Consider the following 25,915-nt stretch of genomic DNA (forward strand, 5'->3'; position numbering starts at 1 on the left):
AACATTTAATTAAATGTGAATTTAGAAAAAACCAAGTCGGCCTTTAAGTCTTATTGCAAAACATTTAATTTAGATGAGCACAATTTGATCAAAATGAAGAACACATTTCAGGCGCCATTTGTTTGGATCCTTCAACGATGCAAATTGAGTATATTTTGATCAATGCAAGAGATGTCTGTGAGGTGCGTTTCCTTGATTGAATCCTTTTTATGATGCAAGCTAGCTGTCTTCATTTAAAATATGAGCTTCAAGATTCAAAGTTGACCTTAGCAATTAGCTGCAAGACATTCAATATATGTTGCCCGCTCTCATGAAGTAATTGTGAAACATTTAATGACGGTAACAAGGCACCTTTGTGAGAGGATGCGATCCTGTTTAACTATCTATATTAATTGTTCGATCATTACATTTGATCAAACAAATGAATCGATATTTGGAAAGGTGATATCAGGACTGTGATTTCAATTGGATCCATTATTGAGGGCAATTCACAGGCAGCGATCTCTGTCAGAGCAATAATAGAATCAGTAAGTAGCAATATTCATTTGGGAGACATAGTGAATTCTCTCTTTGACCAATGGTGATTTTGATTAAGATTATGGCAGGCTTATGGTGAGAAGCAAGCTGATCTCTTACACAAAGAATTCACCCTTTGATTGGAGGCGACTTTGATTAAGAAGGCAAGAGAAGTCAGGGATCCTTGGTCAAAGGACATCTCGTCCCTGGACTAGGGACATCTATGCCACTGAATGCATAGCCGTCCTTGAGCCAAGGACATTTCATCCTTTGGCTAAGGATATTAAAGTTGAGATCAAGAAATATTGGCTAAGGCATGGAAATTCAAGGACATACCGTCCTTGGTCAAAGGACAGGTCCATCCAAGGCAACGATAGGGTCTGTCCTGGGCAATGACAATCAGCGATCTAAGGATTAGCACATCCTTTGCTATATGAAATCAATGCAAATCAGACCTGTCCCAGACCTGAAATTTATCAAATCAGGCATATTGTCAGAAATAAGAGGCCTGAGACACAAAATCAGACCGAAAATCAGATGTTTACATGATCAGAAATTTTATTTCCAGATTTAAAGAAGGTAGTAAGAAGCATAATTAAGTACTTTTTGCAATGTTTTGATTCATTTGTTTGTTTCCAGGTTTGATGCAAATGGAATGAACATGCAAAGGAGTGTGGAAAAGGATCAATTTCATGGCATGGAAAGAACATCAGCTCAAGGCTTCGAAAAAAGAAGGCTTCTATCGCACCAGACCTTATCAAGATTAAGGCTTCAAGTCAAGTCCGAGGAAGCAAATCAAGGCAAGGAGTAGCTATCAACATCAAGCACTCAAGGAAGAAATTTTCACAACCTTGAATTTCCTCCAGAAATCCAAGGATCATTGCTAGTATAGCCGAATGAAAGCTCCAGGACGGAAGTGATCAAGACAAGAGATAGTTTCAGAAGAGTTAATCAAAGTTAGAAGATCAACATGAGCAAAGTCGTCATCACATCAGAAGCTTGGAAATGTTTGCCCGGTTTTCACTTATCCAATCACATCTAATCAAGATAAGGTGTTCATATTCAATGCACCTAACTCATCCATCAAAGAGGATAACTACCACATGGGCACAAAGTTCGATGTACCTACCATCATTATCTATTGGTTGAATTTTCAAGGAAGGATATGTGTCCCATCAATTGTAATTTTATCATTGGTCAAGCATTAAATGCTTTGCAATGGGTGTAACAAACCCTAATTAGGGTTTCTATCTTGTAATCTTGGCCATTGATTGTGAATCAATTTGAGCCATTCAATTGTAATGAGAGCACTATAAAAGGCTCCACTTCATTTGTAAAGGTGAATAGTTAGATGTAGAAAGTAGCAAGCAAATAATTAGAGGAGGAAGAGAAGGCAAAGATTGTTGCCAATATATTGTTGTAAGAAGCATGTAAACTTCATTAAAGATATGGTGAAATTGATATGTTGATTCAACAATTTGCATGGTCTCTACTTCTCAATTTGATTTTCATGTTGTTTAGATGAATGGAAGACTTTGTGCATGATCAATAGTGAAATTCTCACATCCATACTACTAACACCGTGCCGATGGTAAAGTGCCTTGCGTAGTCAATTGGATCCATCTTAGCCAAAACTTAACTTCAATTATCAGTCCTTCATTGATATGCATCGATTTGATGGTGTCTATGCTTGTGGTGATGATTTGAAAATCATAAAGCTACCCTTAGAAGATCGCACTAGCCTTGTGGAGATGTTCGCTGCATTTCGAAGCAAGATGTAGTTGGGTTTCACCAAAGATTATCCACTGCTTTTACATTCCTAGAGTTAGATTAGCTTCCTAAACCCTATCCTTTTTTACTTTTTTAAAATCAAGTTAAATCCCACGTTCCAGCGATATTCAAAGCATTCAAACATTCAACGTAAGCCCACTTTGTGCTTCCAACAATATCACATCATATACAACCAAGTCTATCCAAGAGCACGTCATGACCTGACATTCGAGAACCTTGGAGTCGTCCCACTTGATCACGCAGCTTAGCATTTGGGAGCCTTTGTTCAAGAGAGGATAGAATACTAAGTATTTTATTTTGTGTTGCATAGTGCGTAAAAACACCATCAACAGGTATGAATTTGGATTTTGGCAAACAATATATTGTTGGAAAGCTGGTTCCGAGCTTGATCCAGTGGAGTTGCTGATTTTTTCAGACTTTGTTGCTGGTAATTTTTATAGGTCTTTGAATTCAGATCAAGCTATTTTCATTCGGAAGCTCATAACTTTTGCCTTGAATCTTGGATTTTCATCTTTTTTGTAGCATCAAAAAGCTGGATCAGTCCTCTTCACTGGTCTCAAATTTATTTTTCTAGAAAATTTACTAGGTACTTGCTAATTTTTTCTAAAGTTAGGCTTTCCTTTTTTGTTTATTTTCTTGAAAAATGTGCAAACGAGGTCAATTTTTTTGATACAAAGGGGAATTTTCTTGCATTGTGAGGGTCCATATTGCTGTTTCTTTTTTAGTTTCTGTACTTTTGCAATCAAAACACATGGATCCAATCCACATAACTCAACTCACACCATACACAATTAGTATGGGTGGAAAACAAAAATGGAGATACATTTGAAGAAACAAAAATTATATAGAGTGACCCGTTGATGAGTGTTTTGTGACCACACCAACATAGAATAAAGTTCCCAATGGTCACTCTATCCTCTCTTGATCAAAATCTCATGTATGCTAAGATTGCAGGAAGATCATACATTGATTCCAAGGTTCCAATTGCGTGCTAGTGACTTTATGGTGGATATAGACTCATCTTGTTTGATGTTGCTGGTAATCCAAGGGGACTTATGCACACCAAGGAAGACTAAAATAAATTTAAAACTTCAAGGAGATTTTTTGCAAATGATTTGTCAATGAATAGGCTCTTTTTGGGGACTTTCAATAAGATAATGCAAAAAGTAAATAGGTAAGGGTTTAGGAAAGTAATCTAAATCTAGGAACTCAATAGATGACAAGGCTTAGGTGAGATTGACCACACTTTACTTCGCCACTATTAGACAACTACATAAAGAGGGTGCAATCTTCAAAGGTTGTGCTTGTAAGATTTTAAATCATGAACAAACACGATCAAAGAACAATGTTCATCGAACAATCTAAATTAAGAACGCACATATAAGAGCTCAGTCCAGCCTTGCACTAAGAATAGAAATCATCTATCAACAAAAGGTATGAGCAAGTGATCTCACCATAAAGCAGTGCAACCTATTTCATTCATCTAAAAGTACTCAAAGCAAATCTATTCTAAGTGAGGAAGATGAAACCATTGAAGTTTTAAAATAATTCAAGTGAACACCAAAAGCCAATGTATCACTATTTTTATGTTAGAAACTTCTAGCAGCAATTTCATACAATTCTCCCCCCATTACAAATGAAGGGGTGAACCCCTTTTTATAGGCCTCCAAGAGAAAAATGGACAATCTAGATTACAATCCAATCAATGGCTAAGATTGACATACAAAACCCTAATTAGGGTTTGACCAAAGATTCCCAAATATGATGCCAAGTAGTGGAGATAGCCATTAATGAGGAATCTTGCCCACTAATTAATTGCTCTTTGCTCCCAAAAAAGGCGTCCATGATGCATTAATTGACATCCACTTCTCAAATCACCCATCATGCATTAAATGAGCCACTATCTCCTTAAACATGGCAAACGTCATGCAATAAATTAGTCACCACCTGGTCAAAACGTCAACCAACAATAAATGATCTATTATGCCTTCATGCAATCAATAGATTCTTGTCCAAAATTGGACGACCATTATCCTATTCATTTATGGTGAATGTGATGAACCTGGCCATGACGGCTTCTAGCTCCGCAACAAAGACACTTGGCACAGTCTCCAGTTGAGATTCCAGCAATGAAATGCCCTCTTCATACTTGGAGAAAAGATTCTCCCAACTTGATGCTGCTTCCTGAGTCTTGCGCATTGTGCTGGAGAACAAGGAAACATTTTTAAAAGATTCCTTTGAGAAGGATTCCACGAAGAAGAATTTGTGTAACCTATCCTTTAGATGGTCTACCGTCAGCTCTTCATTAGTCAACCTTCTTGCAAACAATGCCTCTGCTACATTGAGAATTTCTTCCTGAACCTTTCTGACTAGTTCCTTTAATGATGCTGACTCCTTACTGAATCTTTCAAAGAATTCCTTCCCAGTGCGACTGCATAAAATCATTGAGGGAAGTCATATATCTCATTTTCTTGGACAACCTTCCCATCAATCAAAGTCTGCCTGGGAATTGTCATTAATGCTTTTAGGCGCGAAATTGATAAGTCTTGATAGATATGTGCATCTTCCCATGAATTGTCCACTGTTACAAGCCTGTTTAGGATAGCCAAGATTCGCAAGTGGAAGTGAGCCAAGTCTTCAATAAATTTACTAGCTGAAGTGAAGGCGTCCTCCATCTATTCTTTAGAACACTGAGCTCTTCTTGTTTCTTCAATGCCATCAATAGATTCCTTGGGAAGAGAAGAGGGAGGAACAAAGGACGGATCTTCTTCTTAGATGGATGCCTTAAGCGCTGCACATATTTGCACAAGGCTTTGTTCTCACTCTTCAACCTCTTATTCTTCTCTTCCATTCTTTTCATTTGTTCCTTTAGTGCTAAGGAAGATTCATCAAAGTCTTCCACCATTTGTGCTTTGGAGGACTTCCCTAAGTCAACTTCTGTGATCTCATATTCATTAGGTGTAATCCAATTCTTGTCTTTGTTAACTCTGGGCACAACTAGGTGTAATATCCTAGATCCTGACTCATCCCTTGTGATCTTGGAGAATTTCCTAGCCACCTTCTCTACTGGCCTGTCTATCCTACTTAGAAGTTCTTCTAGTTCCTGCGCAGGATCTATCTCTTCCTTTGGCTCCCTTCTCATTCTTTCCTTCAGCCAATCTAGAGCGGCTGCTTGTTGATCATGAACTTCTAATTGCGTCTGTTCGTGTGAAACTTCCTCAAAAGTTCCTAAGTCTCCAAGATTTGTTTCCATAAAACAATCCCGATCCCACTATTCTGGGTTCGAAGGAAGTTCTTGTCTTTGACTCCTCTGCTAAACAGGCCTATGGGAGGCACTAATGCTGAGAATATCCTGTGCTTGTGCCTTGTCAATATCATCCTCCTATGGTTGGTTTCTTGCAACTCCTTTCGGGAACATTTCAACTTTGTGCACGCTGGAAGAGCTAGCAGGTGACTGTGCTTCCTCTATCCTTGGCCTCTTCTGCTGCGATTCTTCTTGTTGAATTTCCTTTCTCTTCTTTGCTTGTGAATTCCCAGGAATGCTTTTCTCTTTTCTACACTCTGATCTTTCCTATTGAATTTCCTCTTCCTTGGCCCGTGTTCCTAATGATCCTTTTGTTGTCTCGTTATGAGAGTCTAGGTCTGCCATCAATTGGTAAGTCAGGCGAGCATTTTTTGCCTTTAACTTCTCGATGTGCTGCCCAACCCAATGTCTAGTGAATTTTAGGATTGGCCTACTTAGGACATTTAAATCATCAACTTCTGGCTTTGACCAATCTAGAGATTGAATAGGCCTATCCTTCTCCTTTTCATATTTTGGTTGAACCATATTTTCATCTTCTTCAATCTGATTTGGCACTTGTATAACTTCACAATGTCTTATCAGATTGAGAGGCAACTTGGAAAACATCCTCTTTCCGACTTCAAAGTCATCCCTAGCATTGGCCCAGTAATCTTCCAGTTGAATCTTGTGTTTGTGTTTTAGTCCAACAACCATCTTGATTTTATTGTATGGATCAAAGAATGTCATTGCAATATGAAATTTCCTCATAATCTCCTATGACAATTGGCAATTCAAGTGACAACTTCTTCTAAATTTTGTCATAGGTGGTCAACTGTTTGGTAACCTCTAGCAGCACCATCTTGTCCATTGGATATCTTGGCAGCTTATATGGTTGGTCAATCCTTGGTCCTGGATGTAAGTGAATTTCGAAAATTGGATATACTAGGCTCCGTACTTCTTTACTAACTTTCTAGCCTCCCGCGTCAACCTTGTATGAAGTCCTTGCAATGATCTGGTAATGTGCATTGTGAATGTGTCACTTGCTTCGTTGAAAGTAGTATTATATAAGTGCAACTGCAGATAACACTCATGAACTTTCAGCTATCCTAGTCCACATCCCATGGGTCCTTTTCCTATCAATTGAACTTGCCCATTCTAGCCAGTGAGTAGATGATGTATGAACTCATATAAAAAGGTTGAGATTGCCTTAAATTCTTCAGCTGCTGGTCCAAGTTGTTGCTGATTATCTTTGCCCAATCTATTACTCTTTCACCTTCCATTACTTCGCCAATGAAGTAAAACATCCACGGTTCAAATATGAATGCCTGTGGACATCCCATGACTTTGCTCATCATCAACACAAGATCGACATATTCTTGTTTAAAATCCATGCTGGTGATCTGCTTAGGTAACTTGGAAATATGTGGCTTTGGCCTTTGCATCCATACTTTGTTGATTATTCCAGCACATCTCTCGAAGCCAACATCATATATCATCGTTGCTCTTTTCTTGCTGTTGTATGTCATGGACTGGTATGCAGGATTCCCAAAAGTTTCTCCAATTGCTTCAACTGTAAGGTTGGCCAGGAGTTTGCCATCCGATGCCAAAATTGCTCTTCTTTCAGCATTGTAATGCTTCACACACTCTATAATCAGCTCCAGGCACAGGAGGGCTGGAGGAAAGCCGACAGCTGCAATGATCCCACTCTTGACAATCTTTGTGGCAATGGCTGCTAGAACATGTCCAACTGTTTCATATACGCTTTTTCTGAACTCTCCCAGCCTGAAGGTTCTCAGGTTGGTGTCGCTGACTTCTTTGCACTTCTTTATAATCTTTGATTTCGAAAGAAATCCTCTTTGTTCATCCTTGATTTGCGCTTGCCGGGAGGTGTTTGCAACCTTGCTGGATTCCGCCATTCCTGCAAAATAAAAATAATAAACATTAGATTTTTAATAAAGAAATTCATTAAATTCGTTGAGGAAGGAGTTTCATGCTGCGATTCCAGACTTGAATAAAATAAAACTTCCAAAGACGAGAATTTCTAAAAATAATAAAACTTTGCTTTTGACTTTCTTCACTTCTCTCTAGCTTCCAATTTCTCCAAAAAACGTTGTGAGAAATGAATTCCAAATTGTCGTTTAAATAGAAGTCTCCTACTAAGTTGCTATATTGGCGAGGGGATAAAATTGGTAGTTGCATTAATTTCCTTCAATCGTGCGTCATGTTTCCTTTGACAACCTGCCATGCAAGTGGACCTCACAATCATCTTGAGTTCAAAAAATGGAAACTTCTATAAATTTTCAAGTTGTATGTCATAAGTACGGAATATGACCTTTGCATGTCGCCAACTCATTTATTACGAAAATCTTTCCATTCCAAGCGCATAAAGATACTTTGAAAGATTTTCCTTGAAAGAATTTTAACAATTTTGTCCACTTCTAAAGGAATCCTGTATGTCTAGAATTCTAGGAGAGAGAAAATCTTTCTAGAGAGATTTTTGTTCTGAAGGAAATATTTGTGTTCTTGTGCACACCTCGTCTTGAAGGGAAATTTTTCTGACCACTGACCTTTTTCCATACCAAAGGAATTTTGTCCTATTCGAAGTTTTGGAGAGAAAATTCTCACACAGCCAATTTTTCTTGTTCCTTGAAATTCTTCACCTTGGGTGCATTTCTATCTTGAGGAAGGAGTTTCTGTGAGGATGAAAAATTCCTCCTTGACATACTTTCCACGCTCTTCATCTTCCTTAGGCACATTTTCATTGATGTGGCGTAATTTGGTGAAAACAAGAAATTCCTCCTTAGCATGTGTTTGGCTCCCACCTACCTGGCTTGAGGGCATTTTAGGAGTGAAGGAATTTTGTCATGAAGGAAAGAATCCTCCTTGATATGCATTTGGCGCTCTCTGTTGACTTTGTGCGCATATTCTCCATGACGAAGGAGATTTTGGTGTGGAGGAAAATTCCTCCTTAACCTCACTTTGGCGCCCTACCTTTGCCTTGGGCGCATTTCAACATGGAGCAAGGAATTTTTAAAGTTAGCATTTTTCCTCCTTCACCTTGGATTTGCGCCCAACACTTGACTTGGAGCGCACTTTGACTAAAGTGGAGGATTTTTTGTCTACGGAGGAAATTCCTTCCTCATTTTAGCACCCATCACTCCTCTTGAGTGCATTTTGCTTGGGAGGGAGGAATTTTGGAAACTTAGGAAATTCCTCCCTAACTTGTTTCTAGTGCCCTCTACCCCTTTGGGGCGCATTTCTACATGGAGGAAGGAATTTTGGAAAAAATAAGTTTTCCTCCTTAGCACCATTTTAGCGCCCTTTTCCCATCTTGAGTGCATTTCATAGGAAGTGGAGGAATTTGTTGTGTTTTGGAAATTCCTCCTTGACATTGCTTTAGCGCCCAACCTTTGACTTGGTTGCCATTTTGGGATAGAGAAGGAATTCTTAGGAGAAGGAAAACTTTCCATGCCTTAAGAGTAAATTTTCGTGCTTTTGCCAATTTTGGAAGGGGTTCCATACTCAGCCATTTTTTTGTTCAACTGCCTACTTTTTCAACTTTCAAGAGTGCTTTGCCATCAGTGTCCTGTCAATCGCCTGAGATAGACCTGCAAAAAATAGACTTACTAAAAATAGTAAGTTCTTCCAAACATCAAATTAGGGCAAACCGAGACAACGTGACACTTACTAAAAATATTCTTACTAAAAATAGTAAGTTTGTTTAAATGCAAAATTAGGCCAATTCGGGATGCATTGAAGCTTACTAAAAATAGTAAGTGCTAAGAATTCACTCAAATTTCACTGGTAGCTTCCTTGAAGGGTCTTGACTTCATTGCTTCATTTAGATTTTCCAAAACCCTAAGCTACTATCGTCAAAGATAAGTTTGAAGGGTAAAAACCCTAAAATAGACAAAACAAGCTCCAGACTTAGCCAAATTTACTCAAAATACTTGCAGACTTGACGATAATTAACCAAAACACTTGGGGACTTGGAGAGACTGAGGAAATTGCTGCTAAACGACCCAAAAACCACAACCAAAAGACCAAGTGGACAAAAAATGCAGCGGGTCCCCATTTGGAATGGGATGATGTGTGATTAGGTCACAACATGACCATAGGTACAAAACCTTAACCTATAAGAGCTGCAAAGAAGAGAAAACGGTTTAATAGATGTGATGATGCTTTTGGGACTTTATGCATGTTTATGCCTCCTAATCCCTTGTTTCATTGAATCTTACACCATGCCGAATCGGATTTGAACTCAATTGGAGTCCTCGTTTGGGAAGCAAGATACCTTGAGAGGATTTCTTGTGGAGATTAGCAATTTAAATCCTTTAGATTTTGATAGCATCCATGACTTCTTCACTATGCTTTTACTTGATGATTTTGCTATATCACTCACTAGGGATCAAGCAAAGTTGGTACATATGGGCTCATTGAAGTCTTCTAAATTAGAAGCTCTTATTGCAAAATACGACACTAGAGATTAGAAGGCTTAAAATGACAAAGACAAGAAACTGAAACACAAGGATTCCAAGAACATTAAGCAAGTGAAGGAATCACATTTATATGATATCTCTTGAGTCCTATGATCCTATCTCTCTTCTAAGGGGGAATCAACTAAGAAGGATAGACTAAAACGTGCATATTGCAAAAAGTAAAAACATGATGAGTATCAGTGTTATGCAAAGCAGATTGATTAGTTGAAACACCGTTTATAGAAGAATCATATTTAGTTGCTTTCATGTAGTACATCCCCTTCTTCCACTTCAACATCCACACAGTTAAGGTCGGCTACTATGGAACAATGGAGCAGACAAGATGAAAGGCCATACACTCTTTGCATCCACAAGTCCTTAGTCCACCCAATGGCTTCTTGATTCAAGAACCTCTCATCATATGGCTTCATTTCTAGGTCTGTTCTCTTCTTGCACATCAGCACACATATTGATGAGGAATAATACTTATATGAGTGTTAGTGGGAAAGGAGCTATAGATATTGATGATGGCACATTCCATGATGTACTTTGTGTTCCTTCATTGTCCTCCAATTCCCTTTCCATCTATTAGATTGCACACAGAGGGGTAGGGAAGACAGTTGAGTTCACACTTGATTTAGTGCTTATCAAAGACTTGCATAGTAGAGAGATTATTCCAGTTGAGATAGTTGATCATGCCTCTCGACTGTATGCCCTATCCCATTTTTCTCTAGATTAGTTTGAAGTTCCATTGATTTTTTCACTCTTATGCATCTAGGGTGGATCAAATAACTGAAGAGAAGTTTGGTCACTTGAACCTATGCGCACTTCCATCATCCACCTTGTTTCATGAGACTTGTGTAGAGTTTCCACCTCTTGCATCTTCAAAGATCAATTCACTTTAGTAGGATGTTAGTTATCTTCCAATTTCAGCCTTGTGGGATGATTTCTTGGTAGCCATTGCAATATTATTTGTTGAGTCACATATTGCAAATGTTGGGGACGTGATTGAGGATATTCATTTCCTCTTTGGTGGTAGCTAAAGCCCACCTGCCATCTCTTCATCATTGCCTTTAGCGGTTGTTTTGTAGGGATATTCATAGTTGTTTAAATTTGCTTCATTGAATTTGTCATCTCGTGATTTAGACATGTGGGCACTTGAGCAATTTTCCTAGGCACTCATATTGAGAACTCTTCTCTTGAGGGATTCTCTTCTACATTTGCCATTGGATTTATCCCTTCTGAAAGGGATGAACATAGTTTTCTGATTTTGGATCATCTTTAGCATTCTTCTTTGAGCATTCACTTTTGGTAGAGGAGCCACTTATTTGTGGGGAGGATTCATCGTCTCTTCCTTTGTCTCCTAGTTGGGGGATCTTGATAGTACTTATGTGACCAAGTAGTGTTGGGGGGACATGTTGAGTCCTACATTCTTTTGTCACATGTACACTTGTATTTCTTTTTTCTCTCTTTTGTGGAGGATTTTTTAACATGCAATTTTATTCTTTTCTCTTATTATGAGAGATTTCATTTGTTTATACATGGGTACCGCATCAGTCCTTGTAGTCGAGACCCATTCATTCCTCAATCATTGCATTCATCATTAGGTTTGTAGCTTCTTCCTAAGTTGATCATAAAGGGGGTGGTGGAGTAAATGTTAAATCACCTAATAGTTAATTAATTATTATTTATTAGTAGGCCCCATTTATTTTATGCATTTAAGAAACTAAACTTAGAAAATCCTTTTAATAATTAGATTGAGGGATTTTTAGGTTATGTTGTCTCATTGCATAGGATGAGGACACTTGTCACAATTTAATCTAATTGTCATCTAGGGTTTCGTTCTCGTTTTCATAAGAATTGATCATTCATTGTAATCATTCATTTAGGTTATTGCATCAATACAAGTTTTTCAAGTCGTCGAACAAATTGGTTGCTTTGATCTCTTTTTGTGATATGTAAATTGCTTGCAGGTGCGTAATGTCCCCATTTTATGGTTCTCTTGCAGTGCAGTTGGTTTTGACTTTTTTGGTGGGTGTCTATCTTGCTTGAGTAGTCATTTGATGATTCCGGTGAGCTAAGGTGTTAGAAGTGATTTTCGACTTCTAGTACTCTCCCAGAATCTTGGAGAGGTTGTCTATTTTTAATAAGTTGCTTGGCCGGCTTCATTGATCATTGTTCATCATTGGAATCACTCTAGTGCGTTCGGTTTCCTATTCCAATGCTTTCTAATAGTTTTTACAAAATGGGTGCATTAATGACTTATTTTAATTATTTTTACTAAGGATGCTTAAATAATTTTTAAATATTTTACAAGCACCTTAGTATAATGGCTTGTTGGAATGAGGATGAGAAGTTTTAAATCGTGGATGCATAAAATAGGGAACTTGCATGTCAAATTATCATTATTTTAATGAAACGGTCTTTTTTTGAGCCAAAATGGAGTTTAAATGAATAGAGTGAATTTTAAATGGTGTTTTTTGGAAGTTGGTGGGAAAATAGAAAGGGAATTGAGGGGTTCATTTGGCATTAGGTAGATTATTGTTTTCTTCTTTGGTGAAAACCTTAGGGTTTTGGGAATTGCACCTTATTTGATTTGGCGTTTTGGAGGATGGAAACCCTCTTGAGGAAGATTAATTATGTTGGTGAGAATCCAGCTTGGTTAATTTAGTGTCGCTCATTTAGAGTTGGAAATTGTGTGTGAATGAAGATTGCATGCTCAGTTGAAGGTTAAATCGTGAAGACAGAGTTTGAGGTGATTTAATCCTTTTGATTGCTATTTTGGTTCTTGAACACCATATCTTTTAATTAGTTCAGCAATGCTTATCTTAGTTGCTGCGCATCGATGACTGAATCTTATTTGGTGGTCGCTGAAATTTAAGATAATGTGGGATAGGGTAAACACAATCTAAGTATATTGCCACTAACAAACAAAGCAGAGTTTTTCCTCCTTTGATTCGTGCAGCTCATACTTTCTTCAATCGATTGTGGAAGTCAGCAAGGAATCGAAGAAAGAAAGACGATAAAGTATTCTTTATGAAGAATTTTGGGGATTAGGAGACTATTTGATGGAAGGTGATACTCTTTTGAAGGCACTAAGGACTTATGATATGTGCTGTTCTTTGTCTTTTAGTGACTTCTGGAGACATGGCATTTGAGAGGATAAAGACAAAAATGGAATTAATCGCTGATTTTGATGAAGACATAGCATGTATGACAACAACTTGACATAATGCTTGGAGGTTAGAAGTGCAAAACAAATTTGTTCAAACAGGGGTGTGTTGATGTGTCTTTTGTACACGACCAAACACAAAATAAAATACCCAGAGGTATCTTATCCTCTCTTGAATAAAGCTCCCCGAATGCTGAAGATTTCGCAGAAGGATCAATCGGAGAAACTCCAAGGTTCTATTATGTAGGTTCTCTACTCGTGAATAAGCACCAGTGGTCGTTGTGTTTGCTGTTTTACAAGGAGCCTTACGTACTTTCTAAGAAAGCTTGTCCTTGCAACTACTTTTCAATGAGGAAACTGAATTCTCCTAATATTAATTGATGTTTCAAAAAGGGGCAAAAGATAGGGGTTTAAGAAGGCGATGCTAAACTAAGCCTAGGAATGACTAAATGAGGAGTGGTCTTGGTAAAATTCTTAGTATTGCCAAAAGATTACAACTCTACTGGAATTGGTGCGATCTTCTAAGGGGATTCAATGATTTTCGAATCATCAATGGAATAGATACTATCAATATCTCCAACAATGATTGAACTCTTAAACAATCTTAATATCTCCAATTGACCACACAAGGCGTGCTTACAATCAGTAAGGAGCTAGTGGTTTGGACTATGAGTTTTACCAAAGATCAAACACAACATTCGTCCTTCAATCTAATTCTAAAATTTAAGTACTATCTCTACTAAGAGTGATTCAAGAAGATAAACAACCATGAAAATAGCCACAAGGATTGCAACAAAACACCATAACTTCAATATTTCATTGATCTCATAGCAAAATATAACAACAATTGTTCAACTTTCTCTCTTCACTACTTCTTTCTTTGCTGCTAACAATCTTACTCTCTTTTTTCTCTCTTCTCTCTAACTCCTTAAAATGAATTGAGTGAGGGTTTATATAGCATTCTCAAATACAATGAACGACCTGGATCTAAAGAAGATCAAAGGTTGAGATCTTGACACCTAAACCCTAATTAAGGTTTGTTACAAAAAAGACCCTATTTAGATAAGTATTATCATCCCATAGCCAATAGAAATTGGCACAAATAACAAGGAAACATAGCCCAATAGGAATTGAATTGCCACATCATTTCACAACAACTTTTCATCTAGAATTTTGTTCCCTTTTCTATGTTCTTTTCTGGCATATTCAATGAATCTGGACGTAATCCCCTCGATCTCAGCAATGGGAATCTCATGCAGGTTCTTCATTCGGTCCTCCAAGTGAAGGACTTGATCAAAAGCTGCGAGAAGGGTCATCTCCCATCCAGGCTCTAGCTCTTTTGTTTTCTTGATCAGGAACGTAGTAACATACATCTGATCACGCTGCTTCTCGGTGACCATGTTCTCCTCTTTGCAAAAAATAATCTTGATCCTGTCTTCCAATTCTTGGACATCCACATCTATTTCGATCTCTATCCTTCTGTCAAGGATTGTACATAATACATCAAACACCTTATCCTGAATAGGATGGATGGTGCCCTCAACTTGGCTGCATCTACTATTGATGTCCTCGAATAAAGCTTCCTTCATTTGGAGCAAAGTTGACCATTGTAGAAGATTATGGGTTCCTCCATCAATTATCTTCTCTTGTGCTAAAACCTGCCTTGACGTCCTTCTTATCACTTGTAATACAGGGATGACAATGTCTCTAGTGTGAGTGAATGCATCTATAGTTATCAATAGATTATGAATGATCTCAAGGACTTGGATAGCTCTATGGACTGTCTTCATCATTCTTGTTACAAATTCAATGGCTACCTTGTAGGATTCATCAATCCATGAACTCATGAGTTGGGCTAAGTTCTTCATCTTTTCTGCCTCATTTATTGACTCCGGAGGAAGTGCATGCAAGGGTGATACTGCTGGATCTTGTCGCCTTAATGGTTGGTTGAGGTGGCTAAAATGATTTCTCCAAGCGCTAACCTCCTTTTCCAGCCTCTTATTCTTTTCCATGTCTTCCTTGAGTTTACCATTAAGTGCTCTCACTGAATCAGTCGCTTCTTCCATAGCTTGCTCGGAGGTAAGTGGACCAAGATCAAATGTCTCTAAATCATATTCCTCTGCCATTATCTCATCCTCATACTTGTCCACTGCTGGTGTAGCTACCTGTATCTTCCTGGATCCTACATCATCTCTAATTACCTTTGACATCTTTGTTGCCTTTCTCTTTTCGATTTCTTCTTGGGAGTTTCCTATGAGACTTTCCAAATCAAATACTTGTTCTTCCTCTTCAACTACAACTACCCTTGTCAGTCTTTCTTTCAGCCAATCTGGAATGGAAGACTTTCTTTCCCTTACCTGTATTTCCTCAAGCAGAGTTCTCTCGTCTCTGAAAGGAGATGTTGCTTTATCATCATTCTTTTCTTCTTGTTGTTCATTAGCACCAACTTGGAGAGGAAGAGATTGACTTGATGAGTGCTGAGGTGTTCGTCCTTTGCCTTGTTTATCATTCTGCACCGTGGATTCCATAGACTCATCAACTTCATACACTATCTCTCTTTGATCCTCTCCTTGACTTATCTCCTTTTCATGTCTAGAAGAAGTACTCGGTGGACGATCAGGATTCACCTTTTGTTCCTTCTTGGAGGGTTCTCTCTTCTCAGGTCCTTCTTTTCTCTTCGACCCTTTGGAATGAGAAGTATTTTCACTCACTTGCTTCTCCTTCTTCTGTTCTTGCTTCTAGGGTGAATGCCATGGCTATATTCTGCTCCTTCAATTTTTGATGCTGTACGTCCACCCATTTGCAGTGCAATTTAAAACTGGGTCCATCAATGCTCTCAGGTCTGCAACTTCTTGCTCATTCCAATCTATCTTCACTTCTTTATCTTCCTTCTCATAGGATGATTGGAGATATCTACCACTGTCTTGTGCTTGATCGGCTACTCTATAAACTTTACATTTCCTGATAAGATCCAAGGGTAATCTAGAATGCATCTTTCTTTTCACCTCCACATCATCTTGAACATTCATCCAAAAGTCCTCTACTTGAAACTCATGTCTGTACTTCTTCCCAACTGTCTCTTCCATATGACCATGAGGATCAAAATTCTCTCTTGAGGCAAAGGATGTGAATGAATACAAAGATAATTCCTTTTCTGCATCTTTGGCTGCTTGAGAATTAGGACACACTTCAATTGAATTTCCCAATAAAATAGGTACGGGGATACCATTTCCATGCTTATGTCTTGATGCTTTAGCATAAGCTGCCAACTGTCTAGTCACTTCAAGTAGTATTATTCTATCTGTAGGATACCTTGGCAACATATAGGGAGATGAAGGACATCTATGGACCCTCATGTAGGTGAATTTTGGAAATTGAATGAACCACGCACCATGTTTCTTCACGAGCTCCTGTGCTTTCGGAGACAGTCGATGGTGAATCGTTCCTTGCAATGTCCTAGTGATATACATTGTGAAGGTGTCATTGACTAGCTTGTAGTCATTCTTAGGCGGATGATGCAGTTGAGCATAAGAATCACATGCTCTTATCTCTCCTGTACCTCTCCCAACAACTCCTCTATGTGGTAGCCCTGCATACTCAAAACTTCTGACTAAAGAATTATAACATATGAACTCATGTGGAATGACTTAGTAGGGACTAGCCTCCTCAACTGCACGTCTAGGTTGTTGCTAATAATTCTGGCCCAATTGAATATTCCTTTTCCTTGGACGATCACTTGGATAAAGAAGAACATCCACTTGTTGAAGAAGAAGGCCTGAGAGGTGCCTATAACCCGATCGAGCATGGTTATCAAGTCTCTGAACTCCTCTTGGAAATCAATTCTGTGTGGCGTATTAGGTATCTTGTTCAAGCAAGGCCTATTCTTGAGTAACCAATTCTTATTGATGAAGTTCAAACAAGTATCAAGATCATCTTCGTAGATAGACCTAGCTCCTTCCAAGCTCTTGTAGATCATATCTCTCGGCTCTGGGAGATGAAAAGCTTCACTTATAGCTTCTTATGAAAGATAGGCTAGGACAGTTCCATCCTCGACTACGATTGTCCTTGAGTGTGAATCATAGTGCCTGACACATTCGATCATTAGCTCGTGACATTCAACTGCGGGAGGGAAGCCTGCGACCTTGATTATGCCACTCTCAATTATCTTCTTGGCTATGGGTGATGGCTTGCCGATGTAGGGTTCTTCTCGAAACTTATTCACATTGAAGTTTCCTAAGTTGGTGTCTCCAATATTGCTCTATTTGGACACGACCCTGGTCTCCAAATCATCGTTCTTGTGGTCTTCTTTAATGAGAGCCTGTTGGGTAGCGGATCCACTCGCCTTGGGGGCCGCCATTTGCTACCTACAAAAAAAACTTAAGTTAGGTTTAAGTGTAGAATCTTACCTAGGTGACTTGAGATTCCTTAAAAGATAAAACCTTAAAAATTAAGAATTTTCAAACTTGGCATCACCTAGAAATTAAACTAGATATTGAAGGCCTAACCTTAAGAAAATTTAAAATAGAGACTTGAATCAGATCTTTAATACCTTGTCAAAAAATCAGATTATACACCTTACCTTCGATTTCTAATTATCAACTTGAAAAGATGGATAAAAAAATAGAGATTTCTGCTGGATTCGCCTTCCTTCCAAGTGGTATTCAAATGGTTTGGAAAGTCTTTGATCTGCACTTCAGGTTCGGCTTTGTTGATTCAGTCCTTAACCAGCCTTTATGGATCAGAAATTCGCCTTCTTATTGCAATCTGCTCTTCTACTTCTGCTCCTCAAATTTGCTTTTGGAAGAAATACAAATAAATGAATGATTAATGTTTGGCAAACCCACTTCCCTTTATATGGCGATTTCCTCATTTTCTCAACAGGCCGACCTCTTAGACAAACAAATAAAATTTAAAATTTTATCCTCAAGGTGGCCGACCTAGCCATAAGACTTTTAAAAAAAATATAATTGGGCGGCAAAGGGTGAATTTTTGAATTTTAAGGCTTAAAAATCAATTTAACACATTTGACAAGTGTTTATTCAAGGCGGATTTGTATTATTTATCCAAATGAGGATTGATTAGCAATGTATGAGAGGGGAAAAGTGTCTTGAATGTGGCTTAATTTGTGAATCTCTTGAAGAGGCATAGACAAGCCTAGGAGATATTGATGTTTCTTTAATGTTTGCCACTTTTCTCCATTTTTTATTATTATTCCACCATCTTGATCCTTCTTCTAATGTTTTTGTCATTATGAGCTTTGCCTTTAACCAAGGTGAAAAATGAGGATTTCTAAGGACTTCGCCCTGGACCCTTTGGAAGGGTCAGGAGCGATTTCTATGATTAGGCCCAAATTGTATCACTTCTTCACTTCGAATCGCTCCTCAAGGTAAGTATATGCTAGTCTTAGCCCTTCCAAAGCCTAGGGATTCATTTTTTAGTATCCATTATGAATGAACTAGGTGATCTTGAGAATTTCACTTTGGACCCTTTGGAAGGGTCAGGAGCGAAATTCATCCCTTAGCTCAAAATCCTTACTTCTTGAACTCATAACCTATTCAAATGCATGCCTATGGCAATCTTTAAGTCCAATTCACCTTCACCAACGTTTTGGTTTAACACAATTTTGAAGAAAAAATGATATTTTGTGAATTTCGCTCTAGACCCTTTGGAAGGGTCAGGAGCGAAATTCAAGTTTTAGACTTGATATTTCATTTCCTTCACTTCAATCCATCTTGCAAGGTGAAAATACATCACTCTTCCTCCAATCATGCCATAGGGATCAAAGTTTTGGCTTCACTCAAGGAGAAATTAGGTGGTTTGAAGAATTTCGCTCTGGACCCTTTGGAAGGGTCAGGAGCGAAATTCATTCCTTGCTTGTTTTCTCTTACTTAGCTCCATTCTTCTCACTTTGTTCTTACTTGACTCCCTCATTTGGATCCATCTCTCAAGCTGACAACATCTGCTTGACCCCCAAAACGCTTGAAAGGGGAAATTTGCTGAAAATCATGGCCAGGGATAGGACCTATTTAGGATTTCGCTTTGGACCCTTTGGAAGGGTCAGGAGTGAAATCCTTGTCCTAGCTTAAAATCTTCATTTTTGGTGACCATAATCCATTCAAGGGCAATCCTAGGGGCCTCTCCAAACTTATCTCGCCTTGATCAAGGTTTGTCTTGACACAAAAGTTGGAAGAAAGAATAGGTTTTAGGATTTTTGCTCTGGACCCTTTGGAAGGGTTAGGAGCGAAATCCTTGCTCTTGAGCTCATTTCTTCATTCTTCCACTTCAATTCACTTCAAAGGTCAAGGAAACGTTACTCCATTCCTATCTAGGCCATAAAAACCAAAAAATTGACTTGCTTTGAAGGGGAAATAGGTGTTCTTAGGAATTTTGCTCTGGACCCTTTGGAAGGGTCAAGAGTGAAATCCTCCTTCTAGACCAAAATCCTTCACATTTGTTGATTACTACCAACTCAAAGTCATGCCTAAGGACATCTCCAATCCTAATTCACCCTGACCCACACTTGTCTTGGCATAAAATTGAGAGAAAAGAGAGGTTTTGAGGAATTTTGCTCTAGACCCTTTGGAAGGGTCAGGAGCAAAATTCACACTCTAGGCTTGACCCTTCATCTTTTCAACTCCAATCTTCTTTGCAAGGCAAAAATACATCACTCTACGCCTAAGGATCAAGGTTGGTAGCCTAAGCAAGGAAGCAAATGAGGTTTATAAAGAATTTCGCTTTGGACCCTTTGGAAGGGTCAGGAGCGAAATTCACAATCTAGGACAAAATCCCCACCTTTTAATGTTTTCAATAATTTCCCAAGGCAAGAACATATCAATCTACCTTCTATCATGCCTTGGTCACTAAGAACCTGGCCAAAACAAGGAAGAAAATGAGGTCTATGGGGATTTTCGCTCTGGACCCTTTGGAAGGGTCAGGAGCGAAATCCTTGTCCTTGGTTGGTTTTCCACTTCATTCATCCAATTCTCCTTCAAACTTGATCAAATTCAAGCTCCTTTCTCCACATTTAAGTGAATCCACCATCAAACTAGCTCAAGACAAGGTCAACCTAGGGCTTAAGGTAAAAAAGAAGGTCAAATTGAGGATTTCGCTCTGGACCCTTTGGAAGGGTCAGAAGCGAAATCCTTCTTCTAGGTTGGTTTCCATCATTTCATCGCCTCAAACCTCCTCTCCAAGGCAAATATGCATCCAAGTCCTCCAAACCATGCCTTAGAAGTTCCAAACTTGGTCAAGTTAAAGAGCAAAATAGAGGAAATATGAATTTCGCTCTGGACCTTTTGGAAGGGTCAGGAGAGAAATTCTCATTTTAGGCTCATTTTCACTTTTTTTTTTCTCCCTTCTTTGGCTTGGATATAACTTATTAGGCCTCTCCTGATCATCCTCCAGCCCAAGTTAGCATTCACTTCAGGGTTTTGTGAAGAAAAAGGGGTCTCCAATGAATTTCGCTCTGGACCCTTTGGAAGGGTCAGGAGCGAAATTCAAGATTTGCTTGATTTCCTACCTCTTTCATCCAATCCATCTTTAAACTTGATCAAATTTGCTCTCCTCTTGCCACATCCAAGTCCATTTGCCATCTACTTGGCTCCAAAATCTTCATTTTCAATGCCTTAGGTCAAAATTGAGGGTCAAATGAGGATTTCGCTCTGGACCCTTTGGAAGGGTCAGGAGCAAAATTCTCATTTTAAGCTAATTTCTTACTTCCTTTCTTCCTTTCATGCCTTGGACACACTTTGTTAGGCTTCCTTCCATCATGATCATGCAAATTTGCTCTTTAAGTTGACATCCAACTCAAGATTTTGTAAAAAAATAGGGTTTCATATGAATTTCGCTTTGGACCCTTTGGAAGGGTCAGGAGCGAAATTCACCCTTAGGCTCAAATCCTGACTCCATCTTTCACATTTCTTCATTCAAACAAGTGTTCTTCCTCCATTCAAGCCTAGGAATGAGTTAGCTCATACTTTGGGTCAAGGTGGAGTGTCTTGTAGAGGAATTCACTCTGGACCCTTTGGAAGGGTTAGGAGCGAAATTCCTATTCTTGGCATAATTTCCCCTAAAATTTTCTTGACTTACCCCCAGATTCATCCCTTGATGCATATCCTTCCATATCCTTGCGAATTTGCTCAACAATTCTTTGACTCGGGTGAAATCTTGGGTCCTTGGTGAAATTTCGCTCTGGACCCTTTGGAAGGGTCAGGAGCAAAATTCCTGTTCTTTGGTTCAAATTCTTTACCTTTTTTCACCCATTATGCCTTAAATCGTCTCCTGAATCTTCTCTTTGTCACTGACTCTATTCAATCGACTCTGACTCGACAAAAGACAAGACTTTGACTCAAAAACCAACAACGCTGACCTATCCTGACTTACAACCTTTATCCCTTTTTGCACAATTTATCCATTTTCCATCACCTGAGAGGCAAGATCCTTCTAAGATAACATTAGGGTTCAAGGCATATGACATATGACTTCCCCAAGCCTAGGTCAAATTTGGCTCTGAAAGAAACCTTAGGTGAGCTCTTCGAAGGAAACCCTAACTTACCCAGCCCAGGCGACCACTAACTCACTCAAAACACCTAGCAAGCAGAGAAAAAACCTAACCAAGAGAAAACAAAACCAAAGAAAAAGAGGGGGTCCCCATCCTGATGGGGCGATGTGTGAAATGGTCACAACAGGGTGGCATCTTAAAAGGTGTTTGTTTGGAATTTGTGGGGTTCAATCATCGACTCCAACACTATTCTTCCTATGAGTCAATTCCTTACAAGTACAAGGGCATATGTTAAAGATGTTAAAGCAAACATATTGGGGATCATCAATAAATTTGAAATGTGTTTCAAACATGAACTTGCATCTTTGCAGACCTTAAAAAATGGGGGTCTGATCCTTCTTGAACAACTCTATGAAGCTTTGAATCTCTGAGAATTCCCTCATCAGTTGTATTTACAATAGCTAGTTTGGCTGTCCACATGCTAGTTGGTCATATCTTCTCATGGAACTATAATTATGTATTTGTCTGTGAGATTTTACCTGGGTCTCTTCACTTTGGAAGGATGGTGTAGATCCTGCTCAATCGGTATTTGAGATATCTGATATGATTGAAACTGGTCCTAGTTCTAGGCTCTCTAATTCTATTGATAATCTATGAAAAGGTGTAAAATAGATCATAAACTCAGAAAGAATTCAGGAAAGCAGCAAACTAAATTTTTTTATGTACCTTAATATATGGAATCCCTTTACTGGCCCATTGATCATTCATACATAGACCAAAAAATCTCAAACATTCTAGAAAATGACCTCAAAGAAAATCAAACAAAATTTTCCAGCCATGGATAATTGTGATAGCTAAGGACAATAATTGCAATAAATTGCAGTCAACCTGTTGGGAATATGATAGAACGAACAAGTTGAAAGGTCAGGTATGCATATTAGTTAAAAGTTACTTTGTTAATGCTGTAGTTGTTAAATTTCTCCCAACCATGACTTTGTATTGCAGAAAACAATGTGAGAAATCCATTTAATCTTCTTTCAAAGACACATAACTTGATACAGCACCTGATCTGTAGGCATTCAATACAAGCTCATTCTTGTACATGTTTCTGTCATCCTCAATTCTCTTCTGCTTCAGAAGGCAATCCAGAGAATCATCTTGAACTAAGTTGAAAATGCTGTGTACTAGAATTGAATAGAAGCTGCTAACATCACTGCCAATGGCAAAATTAGACAATTAATATTCATTAATATTATCAGATTCGAACCCCTTAAAACAACATTAACTTGCTGGTTATTGGACATTTAAGCAACCTTTAAAACATCTAATAACATCTGATTGACAGTGTCATGTCCCGCCAAAGACATGTTGTGCATGGGAGAAAGAAAACAAAACTGAAGCTCAAAATTAATTATTATCTTAATTGGCTGATTCCTTAAGGCGGCCCGCATATTAAGACAAACCGCATCATTATATAAATGGAAGCATGAGTTATTAAACATAAGGAAGGGATTCAATTTAGTGCGATTCACCAGGTGGTGCGATCTTGGCAAAGAAGATATGTTTGAACAGATATGGCTCTAGGTGAGCCACCTCCTTTGAAAACATATAAAAGGAATCATTAAAGGAGTTATTCGAAAAGGGAGATAGGACTCTCGTTCATCCAGCAATCGATCAAGGGATCATTTGGAAAAGAACAATCAATCCAGATCAGAAAATATATCAAGCAATTGTTTCAAGGAACATCAAACTAAGGAACATAAATACTTATCAAAAGAGCAGCGATCAGCATCAAGGAAGCAATTGATAAAGAACAGTGATCCAGATCACAATCATATCGAGCAATACGTACAAGCAGAAATCAGGCACATAATCAGATCAAATCTTATTACATTGAATAGAATAATAGCACTATTATATCTCTTTGTGGGTAAAATCTAGGGCAATCCCAAAGGGGACATTACAATTGGTATCAGAGCACCATTCCTGTCAGCCTGAGGGACGGAGGATAGTTGATGCTACCTAGCCAAAAGGCTCAAAGGATCTTGGAAAGAGAAAGGAAGAAACTTCCATCCACCAACAACACAATAAGCGAACAAATAGTCAAACAAATTGAGGACCTTCATGGAACAAACCACCCAAGCTCTCCTGGAGCAAAATGAAAGAAATGAAAGAACAACCCAACTTATCCTCCAAGTTATCCAAAACATGAATAGCAATAATTCTAGATCCAACCACTCCAATGGAAGGGATACCTACAAAAACCACCCTGAAAATAGCAACCCAACAAGGGTATCAACCCCTAGACCAACATGACCTCCCTTCCTACCTAGGGAAGAACACATGGTAGAGGAGGAAGCAAATAATCCAACCATTGATAATGTGGAAGAATTTGTGGAAGCGTACTCAAGATTAGATCCCAAAATTAAGAGGAATGTCTCCTTTAGGGATTATTATGATGTTAAAAAGTGAATTGCATTGTATCACAATATTACCTGCTTTTAAGGTTTAGGGTGCTTTAAATCAGATCAAAAGGAGAAACTTTTTGGTGTTTTCTTCTTATGTATTTGGATCTTAAGTATCCTCTATTCTTTCATTTAAAGTGATAAACACTTTATTTGAAAATAATGAAACTTAAGCATTGTATCTTGAGTGTTAAAAAATTGTTGATCACAACTACATGTACCCTGCAATGTTTGAAATTAATAATTGCAAATATGGTATATATATTTACTTTTTCTGCATGGCGAGTTAATCTTTATCTGCATATTGTATCTAGACATTGTTTACTTGCCAATCAATCTTTCTACTCATGTAACTTGAAATGAACAAAGTTCTTATTTGTATTTTAACATATACAATCTAATCTTTGCTATGTTTGACTCTTTATTTTTTCTGGGCTTCCTACTGCATCTGTTCTGTAGATTATTGTTCTGTTTGATGCTTCTGTTCTTATGATGGAATGCTTCTTAGCTATTTTATTTTGAAGATTATGATTAAGTGAATTGATATGTTTTTTGCTCATTTAGCTTATTCGCAACTTTGGTTGATAACTGTTTGTTTAGATATACTTACTACATTTTTGTGAGTTTTTTAAATTTTTCTTTATTGCAGCTTGTTTTTGGCTCAGATGTGACGATTGCAGTGCAAGACCCATCTTATCCGGTAAATACTTGGAACCTTATGAGGAAAGTGGGGTATGCATCAAGCTATTAAATGGCATGCATCATTTAGAAACCTGTCAAAATGAATATGAATCTTCTACAGTTTTATTCTAGGGTAGACTAAATGTTTTTAACTCAACTTAGATGTGTGCAATAGAGAAGCTAATTATGCACTTAAAGTGTGTATGTTCTTTCAATGATGAAATTGCATTTTTGTATTTTGTCTGTATACATGGTCTGCATATAAATGTAAAACTTATATCACCTCATTATGTTACCGTATGGGGGAATATCCCATCCAGAATTATATCCCCATTTGCTCTGAAGACATAGTTTACTTCCCTGTCCCTGTTTGGATACACATCTGCATATTGTATTGTATGTATTGTAGAAACTACCATACTCTGTAACATACACATGTAATTTGTTTTTTGTTGAAAATAGTAACAATGAAATTGAGATGCAGAAACTTTCTTCCCACTTTTTGATCACCGAGATCCCGAAATGGGCAAGGTGAGAGCATACTGTGTTTAGGATTACAGTTAACTGAAATAAAATAGCTGAAAGGAAAGCACCAGGTGGCAAGCCGACCAAAGCCACTTATTCAATGGGGTGCATATACAAAACTTGGAAAAGGTAAACATCCACTTATTTAGTGGGAATTATAAGGCACTTCCACGTATTCAGTGGAAAAGCTTATACAATACTGAAATGAAAATCAAGTTTCTTCCACTTATCGAATAGTGAGTGGGTACAAAACATGAAGCAGAGATCTTCCACTTATTCAGTGGTGAGTGAGTACACAATAAACCACTTGTTCAGTTGGAAACGTATCAGCAATAAACAAAAGCAACTCTGTGGCGGTATTACCATCTAGTGTTACAATATTAGGTCACATAATCTTGCCAAAATAGAATTATGTATCAGCTGTTGCGAATGTTGATAAAGGAAAGTATTGCTGATATAAATAAACTGCTAAATTACCCCCAAAATGCCAAACAACAAGAACCC

The 25,915-nt window shown here is 38.2% G+C and overlaps 1 protein-coding gene across 1 annotated transcript in view; it reads left to right on the forward strand.

Moving 5' to 3' along the window:
- Positions 1-25,915, forward strand: part of LOC131079883 (probable LL-diaminopimelate aminotransferase, chloroplastic) — a 237,792-nt gene that overhangs the window by 136,403 nt on the left and 75,474 nt on the right. Inside the window, exon 7 of the mRNA XM_058017925.2 lies at positions 24,855-24,905. Within this exon, the coding sequence (XP_057873908.1) occupies positions 24,855-24,905 (51 nt within the window). The remainder of the gene's footprint in view (positions 1-24,854; positions 24,906-25,915) is intronic.

The sequence above is a fragment of the Cryptomeria japonica genome, chromosome 10, assembly GCF_030272615.1.
Source record: "Cryptomeria japonica chromosome 10, Sugi_1.0, whole genome shotgun sequence".
NCBI lineage: Eukaryota > Viridiplantae > Streptophyta > Pinopsida > Cupressales > Cupressaceae > Cryptomeria > Cryptomeria japonica.